Here is a 9,219-nt window from a genome sequence, read left to right as displayed (position 1 = left end):
ATACGTTTCCTAACAGCTAGCATCCAGGCATCTGAGCTGTTGCCATGGCAACACGCAGCATCCCGGCTCGCGTCCGTGAGAGGGATGTATCTGACGTCTCCGTCACACCCCGCGAGACCTAGCCACGCCCGGGAGACCTAAGCCAAGGGCCGGTTACACTGCGGACGGTTAAACCACATACAATAAGCATATTCATAAAACGCTCGTTAACACTTTCATTATCTAATAATGCAATGTTTGTATATGTTAAAGTAGGGGGCTCGAAATAAGCTTGATTTTGTTACATATTACAAATAAATAGTAAAATTCAACACAGGCCTGAACAGAATTTCTCGACAAAAAGTCACTAATGTTTGATTGTAGAAAGAACTCGTTTTGGAGAATCTAATCCTAAAAAAATCCTTTAAATAACTGACATCAATGTTTAATTAACCTTCCGATATTCAATATATTTTGTTAATTTCGCAAAAACAATGAGAACTAATAGGTTGTTGATTTAATAATCAAAAATAATTGCAGTATAACCAAACATATTTCAATATACATAATAAAATATGTAGATGTGACTAGCTACAGCGTCATCTATATATAATAAATAGCAAACAAGTAAGTTAAACCTTCATTTAATTGCCAGTGTTTCCGGTCCATCCAGACCGAACTTATTGATCTCCAGAGCAACCTAGCGTCGGGTTCTCGTTAAACTAAGTGCCCTTGTTCCCAACATAGGCAAATGTACGGCAAAATGTTTAAATGAACTCATTTCATTTTCTTTGGAAATTTGTAAATCCAACCGCTTTAGAGCGCTTTGAAGTGGCTCGTTAAAAAAGCTTTGATTATATGTTGGAATGAAAATTATTACGTAACATGAAACTGAGCTCGCTTTACCTAAAATTAAATAATTTTCATACTGAATTGTTATACAAAACCTTTTTGTTTAATGCTAATTGTTTCGTTACTCGTTTGTACTTGATTGTTAGCAAAAAAATGGTTTTTCATCGAAATTGTTTACTTCATGATGAAATTTTGTATTGACTTTTGATACCATAAATCATTACTGGTTATAATTATAAAACTATTTACATTTATGAGACTAAGTTCCATACTAAATAAATTATATTCTCGGTGATAAAATTATCTTATATAAAGCGGTCTCCGTAACTTAATATACTTTGATGTTTTTTATATTTCGTCCTCGTAATCTGGAACTTTTGCCAAAATCTTGTATTCCTTGGATGCAGGAGGTTCATCCAATTTGGCAGTGCAGGCTGCAGGCAGACTTATATAACAAACTAAATTTTAAGTCTCTACAACTTAGGAAATTTTCACACTGACATAATAATTATTTTTATTAAAAAATATATACCAGATTTCTAAATTAAATAATTTTTATGATAAATTATTTAAAATAACAGAAAATATTAAAAATCTAAGTCAATTTTTTTGGGATATATTACAGAAAGTAACAATTTTTCTTAATATCAATATATAAAATTACATTTAAATCGCATTTAAGAAAATGTATCTCATATTATGATGAATGAAATATAAAGGTATAATATATTAATGTGTTTTGTATGAGGCCGACGACTTACAATGCAGCGACGTAGTAAAATTTAATAGAACAGCAATGCGGTATTCTCAAGGACCGGGAACGGCCATTTTATATGTATAATGCACAGGTTCGGTCTCATTATGCCAAGAATAAAAAACTTTTAATAATCTTAAGTAACTATATATAATTATATTATCATTTCAAGATTAAGCTGCACGAGTCATAAGATTTATTTTTTTAAGTATAAACAATAGCTACAGACGATAATTGGTCGTCGCGAGTACATTTTTTTGAGCATCAAACTATATTTCCGATTGTCTTTGTTAAATGGAACGTAGCACCGGAAACAGAGTTATTTTTAAACAACAGGATTACATCATACTATACCGTTTTAGTACTTTTATTATACATATTAATTCAGTCATTTGTTACTACAAAATATGAAACATAAGTTTAATTTCATTGTTAATCTTTCGGATATTATTCCTGAAATTAACCTGGTTTTGAGTTCATTTAATCATCAAAAACATTGTGATAACGATCACTAATAATTTCCGTGCGTGTCCAAAGACAATTTGGAAAGAACGAAAATAGGTTAAAAATAACGAAATGTATCAAAGTCGGAGACATCCATCATGCAACGTTGTACGCCTTTCTTTTCGATCGTTACATAAATCATAGTGATTAATATCAGACAGCGCTTGGTACGCAGCCCGACAACCTCACACTAATATATGAATTACTATAAAATGTCATATTCCATCTCTTATTATAACTTTCAAAATAAATTAAAAAAAATATTTTTTTATTCAAAATCAATAGTCATAGATTATAAATAGATAATTAATAACTCTACAGTCTTTCGAAAATATATTACAGTTGTCTTATTGTTGTATTCATACTCAACTAGACGTGTTTAAATATTTAGTCTGGTATTAGTAAGTTTCACAAAGGGAGGCCTGCTCAAGACGCTATGATAGTTCCCTGGGACAGTTCCTACGGTAGGCAGTGAAGAAATCTCCCATAGAAAGAGTGTGCGTTGCTGTTGACAGCTGGTCTCAACGTCAAGAACTATATTGCACTTCGAATAAATGTTATATATTTAAAATGTTTTGATATGAATGTAAACTATCACAAGCTCATAGTAATAAATGTTGTTTTTCATTGTAAAAATAATTGTCTTTTATGGCCAGACTAAGTATACTGTTCCAAACAGTTCCATTTAATCATATAACGTAACGTTTGCGTCAGATTACATAAAAATTACCGCCATTAATATTCAGTTGGCATTTTTCCGTGAACATGAATACAAACTGATGTTAAATAAAAGATTGGAGATGAAAAAGACTTTGAATTATAATAAATACAGATATTAATAAACAACTTTTATTAAAGACAAAGTGATAAAATATAACTGATTAAGATTTTAATTTATTTCATTACAACGGTGTTTTCTAAAACCATTTGCAAACGAATACTGATGTACGCTTAGCTACTATACAACAATCGCACTAGATGGCGCTTTTAACAAAAATACACATTCAGTATATTTTCGTGTTGTATCTATTGTTTTTGAAGACACTTGCGCCAATAACACTATAATGTACAGTACAAAACCTTCATATATTCATACCAGTTCAATAATGTCAATAATAATTTCTCTAACAGAATCTGACATAAAACAGATTTACCGATATTCTTTTCCAAATCAGATTGTTAAAGACAACAATAAGTTTCAATTATAGTCCACATTTCTTTAGGGTGAAAGAATAGTAATTTTTTATTTAATTCAAAACAGTTTATAATGGAATATAGATAACACCACCTCGAAGTTGGAGAGGAAACAAGTTTTTTTGTCTACGCATTCATTCTTTTATAAATGATGTATGAAGCGCTTGACGCGTTCCCATACAATCATTATATGACGGTTAACGCGTAAGGGTTTATCAAAATTGAATAAAATTTAGTTTATATGTAACAAAAGTCAGCACACGCGTCCTCAGCTCAGATATTAAACTTATTCACTAGCAAATCACTACCGTAAGCGAACCAGAATCATTCTTTTACTTCCTCCATACTGTTATTCAACAACTAGAATGAAAGTAGATTATTACTTTCAACCAATATAAACATTTTTATCGAATTTTGTATGAAAAACATTGAAAAATGTTATTTTTAAATACATAACAATATTAACTTTCTCTATTTAAATGAGTATAAATCTTCATAAGTATAGACAAAATACAAAAGCGAATCAAACCTTTCACTTATGTGAGTGTTAATTCAGTTTTAAAAAGTGTTATATGTCTCTCAAAGATAAAAATATATTTTTTGTACGACACAAACGTTATCTAGAGACTAATAAAACAAGTACATCATAAAATATATTTTATTGGCAGTTGTGCTTAAGCATCAGCGATGGTCACTTCCACCTCCACACCGGGCTCGATGTTGATGGAGGTGATCTGCTTCACTATCTCCGATGGAGAGTGAAGGTCAATGACCCTCTTGTGGATCCTCATCTGGAATCTGTCCCAGGTCTTGGAACCTTCACCGCAAGGTGTTTTACGGGTTGTGATGCGGAGAACTTTGGTCGGCATACGCACTGGACCCTGGAAAATTATTAAACAGTCAAGAAATTGTGTTGAATCAAAACATTAAGACAATTCTCATATCATATATAATGGTAGTTTAAGAGTGTGTCACTTCCCTATGAGCAGAGTATAGTATGGACATGTACTCTGCACTTTGAGAAGTCTTCTTCTAGCACCAGTTTAGTGAACACATCGGTATACAACTCAATGTGTCTTCATCAAGGTGCTGCTTGCACTGATACAGTTTATGTACTTTAATAATCTCTCTAATCACTAAGTAATGTGTGTGTACATTAGTATTAGAGTAACTTGTATGTAAAAAAGCATTAAGAATCTGTTCCTTATATGATATGCATGAAGTTGACCATAGACTCGTCTGCTGGATGTCATGATAATTCATATTGAAATAAAGCGTGTTTATAAGAACATTAGACTGTAAGTTACCTTGACACGAAGCTTTTGCTTCTTAGCGCCGTTGATAAGGTCCGAGCAGACCTTCTCGAGCGAGCGCACGTTACGAGAGGTTAACGTGATGCGGATACGATGGATGGGAGATACCTCAGCCTGAGGCTTCTCAATGTCCTTGCCTGACACGACAGCGGCTGCCTACAAATTATGATTAAATAAATGTCACAAGAGAATTAGTTACTATACATGATAAGACAAATATTTTCAAGATGTCAAGAAGTACATTATCAATCTCCCATTTATTTTAAAACATACATCTTCAACATGAAATTCTGACACGTGCTAACATAACCTAGTTAAGTGTTAAAAATACAATTTTCATAATATTATTGAGAATTTTATATTTTATACAAGTTACATATTGAATACTTACCATATTGATGCGATTTCCCGGTCGAGATAAACAACTTTCCTATTAAAAATTGCTCAGCGCTGAACCGGAGAACAGCGTTACTCAATTGTCACATAGAAAGAGACATGTCAATTGTCAGAGGATATGGAAGACTACAGCGTTTTGTTTATGGTTTTATGAAACAGATAGTAAAAGAACATGTAAAAGCATAATTAGTATCTGTGTCAATGTTTTATTATTTCTTTTGTTAAAAATCACTTTGTTATAAAAAACCCCAAAAATTTTTAGTGATTTTCAATATCGCTCATTTTTTAAACAAAAAGTATGTAAAAGTTTGTAAATAAAAAAGATTTTTGTGGGTCTATTTATTTTATTGAATTTAAAGCTATGCTACAAATGATAAATGTATTGAAAAAAACAATTATATCCTTATAATTAACAAACTTAAAATACATTAATGATAACATATATAAATAATAAGTATGAATACATTTGTTCACATAACAAAGATCTTTGATAATTACACGTTATTCATGATCAGGCTCTTCACTTGTTTGTCGAATTTCCTAAAAAAAAAAGTAAATGCGTTAGAAATAATTTTATAAAACAATATATACCTAAGTTTGATATTTAATGTTCCGATTAATCAGGCGTACCAAAAAGTAATAGTTTACTTTTCTATTGAATAGAAGGCTGAATTTTATTGAAATTAAATCAGAAGGCTTAATTTAATTTCATCAGATTCAATCAGACTAAACAAGGTCAAACAAGTTCTGTTTTGTATATAACTTCAGACCTATTTGAAATTAATATCAATGTGCAGCTTTCATAGAAACCCTCGCAAAATTTGTCAAAAAATTAAGGCGGTTGATTGTCCCAGGTGAAAATATTATCTTGAAGCGAAATTTTCACGGGAAATACACCTGTTCATGACTATCGCTAGGAATAATCGATAACTACTTGGTACAACATCCAAAGTGGATTCCTAAGAACCACCCCAACAAATTACCGGAGCTCACCCGAGTCACTAGGGATGTGTGTGTACCCTATCATTACCATTACTTCAACCGCACACAATATGAACACCAGAGAGTCACCCAAAATATCGTGCCCTTACATTACATTACATATTCTTCGTGATGATTGAAGCAGTATTTATATACTTTTTTGTGCTGCAGTGATAACATCATCAATATTTTGAATGAATGCTGTGGTCCATACGGTAATAGAAACTTACGTTGAAGTTATCTGGTCTCCTGGCAGGTGGAAAGGGTTGCAGATGGCGTCAGCGTACAGAGCGTGAAGGCGTCGTAATGCTGTCCGCACCTCCGCGTCTCTGATGTTGCTGCCGCTGGGAGACGTGGAGCTGGTCACAAGCACCAGCTTGATTCTAGTGTTGGTAACATAGCCGTAGCTGACAACACAAGCACGAAGGTTTGGTTACAATATAATGTTTTTTTTTCTAATCAGTTTTAAAATTGACATTAAAATGACCTGCTTTTCTAAATTGATAAACATATTTCTTAAACCTGCTATAAATTCAACGATTTCAGTGAAATGTCATGTGTTTTAAAAACATTGCTTACTATATTAATTTAAAAGACAAAGTATAATAAAAATAAGAACATGGCTGCTTTGCGTTCTTCCGACTTACATTTTATGAGTATCAGTGGAGTAAAGTAACCCTAAATAGAGATCTCGTAGCTCGGTGCGTGATGCATTTGTACTGGAGTTTATATTACTATTATTTGTTGATGCCAGTCGTTCCTCTAAGGCGTCCAGAGCCGTGTGAACCAGCCATTGACGGGACAGTTCATTGTCGGTGCTAGTATCATTACCAGTACCACCGATGTACAAGGGAGCATTCTACAAAGAAATGTTATAGAATATTCACACACACATTTTGTATATAAATATCCGTAAGGCTTTTTTTTATCTCTTTCTCTACATCGTATTTTAGCATAACTTGTTAATTTAAACAAAACACATATAAAATGAATCGAGAACTGACTCAAATGAGAGATAATCTTTTTTTATAATTAAAATTATCATCAATTAGATTATTTATTCTATACAAATCACTTTTAAAAATATGTCATCGTTGTCTATGATTAATGATTATTATGACAAATGTAATGAGATAGACGTGTATATTAATAATATCTTGGTTTAGTGTATTGATAGGATAGGAATAATATTTACGTTTAGATTAATAATTGAAGCGTTAATAGTGTTGTGCATCGGTCGGTATATAAGCTAAAGTAAATAACACAAAAACTCACGTCTTTCCCGATAACAGCAACGCAAACGGCCATTGTGTACGAAAATCTAAACGGAAGTGTATTGACATATGTATGTGACTGTCAGGTTGTAGTAAAAGGCGGGACGATTTAAAAACAATACCTGTGCATAAAATATATATTGATATTCGTAGGGTGTGGAACACCCTGCCATTTATTTATTTACTAAGAGTGTTCATAAATCAGTCAAAATTCTACTCTACTTGTTATACAAGTTGATGATGATGACGGAGAACCAAAATTCACTTGTATATGAAATAGATGAAAAGGGAGAAAGGGTTTTGGTCAGGTCGATCGAATCGTCCTCTAGAGCTTTTCTGCGATTTTTCAACAGGACTTCTCGTCCTGTGGATGTCTGGTGGCGAGACTACAATGGAGCGAAGCGACACTACGTGCGACTGGAACCAGGTGCCAACTACAATATAAACTCGTTTGTAACGCACCCCTGGGAGTTCACAGACGTGTCTACCAGGGAGCGCTATGTGATAAACAACAATCCTATCTACCGTCCGCCGAGGAATATCGGTGGTATGATGTACAGAACCAACTGGAACATCACCGTGGGCGTCAGGACTCTTCGCCATACAGTATTACTGGTGCTGGCAACGCATCTCAATGATACCGACGCTGTGAACTCCCTGGGTCTGCCGAGGGTCTTGGCCGAGGAGCTGAAACATCTCATCTCGCTTATCCACCGACCTCTGACACCTCCACAGAGGGATTGAGTAAAGACTTTATTCAAAATGTTTGTACTGATAGTAGTAATCTGTGTTCTAATCTTACATTACTGTAACTTTATAATGAAAACGGTCACCTTCTTCTTTAACTGAGGTGTGCATTTATTTTTACTGACTGTGATAATTTGTTAGTAATCTTTACGTTGATTCTCTTAATGTAACGGCCACTGGACACTATATTATACGGCGCTCATGGTAGGTGTGCTTCTATATAACTTCTTGAACAGCTATTAAACATGATTGTTTAGCTTTTATATTTGACTGTGTTATATATATACATATACATATATATATATTTCCATACAATGTATATCTTTTGTTTTTCTTATTACTTTAGCTAATATTTGTTTATTAACTTTTCATGAGCCGCGTTGCTCGAGAAATTATTTCAATTGATGTAGAGCAAGTTATTTATATATTAGTAAAATGTTTATTCTATTAAGAGTAATATATTAGTTGTTGTACAAATTAAAAAAAATTACGAATCTTTACTTTTAAATTTTGAATCTCGATCATTTACACATGCATGAGACTCTCTGTAATGGACTTAATGTTGATTGCAATTAGTTTGTTAACAAACAATGATGAGTTAATAAACTAAAGTCATCACATATTGAAACGGCAAAGAAAAAATAATTTTATTATAATATTGGGTCAGTGCTATCAGTAAACTACACACGAGGTCATCTGAGCGCTTTGTACTTGTAACATAAATTTTAAATAAAATCTATATTAATATTATATATACATATATATATTAATAAGTATTTTTCTTATTAAAATTGAGATCATGATATTCCTGTCACATTAATTTTGTACCTTAGTCTAAGAACAAGTTATTTTTTTTTTTGCATTTAAGACTTTATAAATGTTTTAATTTTAGATCTACTTTACTTATATGAACATATTTTTTTATTGGAAATCCTTATAATTATGTATAATTAATAAAAAATCGGCTAAAATATCGTTGATATATTATCTTGTGACCAAATCACTGAGGATGTGTAATTCGTATGTATTTTTATAATGACTTAATAATTTAACATATCGCAGGTGAAAGTTATTCTACGTGATAATTTTCATATTTTATTTTGTAAACCTATTATTTTTTATCTGAAAGTTACTTAACGTATTTTTCTGTTATCTAACGTCTGATGTAACACGAACGTGCCATATAATTTTAATGTTTTTAATAAATTTATTGTATTGAAACAAC

At 32.2% G+C, this 9,219-nt stretch overlaps 3 protein-coding genes across 3 annotated transcripts; 1 reads left to right on the top strand and 2 right to left on the bottom strand.

The window, feature by feature from the left end:
- Positions 1-3,927: 3,927 nt before the first annotated feature.
- On the bottom strand, positions 3,928-5,148 carry LOC116775293 (small ribosomal subunit protein uS10). The gene is made up of 3 exons (XM_032668162.2): positions 4,988-5,148; positions 4,591-4,752; positions 3,928-4,164 (listed from the first exon to the last, which is right to left on the bottom strand). Exons 1-3 carry the CDS (start codon positions 4,988-4,990, stop codon positions 3,958-3,960), a joined length of 372 nt encoding a protein of 123 aa, XP_032524053.1. The 5' UTR covers positions 4,991-5,148; the 3' UTR covers positions 3,928-3,957.
- Positions 5,149-5,316: 168 nt separating this feature from the next.
- On the bottom strand, positions 5,317-7,321 carry LOC116775266 (trafficking protein particle complex subunit 2-like protein). The gene is made up of 4 exons (XM_032668133.2): positions 7,249-7,321; positions 6,621-6,832; positions 6,204-6,380; positions 5,317-5,532 (listed from the first exon to the last, which is right to left on the bottom strand). The coding sequence occupies exons 1-4, from the start codon at positions 7,279-7,281 to the stop codon at positions 5,487-5,489; spliced, it is 468 nt and encodes a 155-aa protein (XP_032524024.1). The 5' UTR covers positions 7,282-7,321; the 3' UTR covers positions 5,317-5,486.
- On the top strand, positions 7,081-9,202 carry LOC116775265 (von Hippel-Lindau tumor suppressor homolog). The gene has a single exon (XM_032668132.2). It carries the CDS (start codon positions 7,485-7,487, stop codon positions 7,989-7,991), a length of 507 nt encoding a protein of 168 aa, XP_032524023.1. The 5' UTR covers positions 7,081-7,484; the 3' UTR covers positions 7,992-9,202.
- Positions 9,203-9,219: the final 17 nt, after the last annotated feature.

The sequence above is a fragment of the Danaus plexippus genome, chromosome 25 (assembly GCF_018135715.1).
Source record: "Danaus plexippus chromosome 25, MEX_DaPlex, whole genome shotgun sequence".
Lineage (NCBI taxonomy): Eukaryota > Metazoa > Arthropoda > Insecta > Lepidoptera > Nymphalidae > Danaus > Danaus plexippus.
Note: the sequence above shows the minus strand (reverse complement) of the source record. Positions and strands in the feature narration are given on the sequence as shown.

What these genes read in the sequence shown, in the direction of transcription:
- LOC116775293 (XM_032668162.2), bottom strand. An exon ending in AGCAAAAGCTTCGTGTCAAG is followed by an intron (nt 4,165 to 4,590) that starts GTAACTTACAGT and finishes ATAATTTTCCAG; the next exon opens with GGTCCAGTGCGTATGCCGAC.
- LOC116775266 (XM_032668133.2), bottom strand. Translation starts at nt 7,281, where the DNA reads ATGGCCGTTTGCGTTGCTGTTATCGGGAAAGAC. An exon ending in TTGCTGTTATCGGGAAAGAC is followed by an intron (nt 6,833 to 7,248) that starts GTGAGTTTTTGT and finishes ATTTCTTTGTAG; the next exon opens with AATGCTCCCTTGTACATCGG. An exon ending in GGAGACCAGATAACTTCAAC is followed by an intron (nt 5,533 to 6,203) that starts GTAAGTTTCTAT and finishes TTTTTTTTTTAG; the next exon opens with GAAATTCGACAAACAAGTGA.
- LOC116775265 (XM_032668132.2), top strand. Translation starts at nt 7,485, where the DNA reads ATGATGATGACGGAGAACCAAAATTCACTTGTATATGAAATAGATGAA.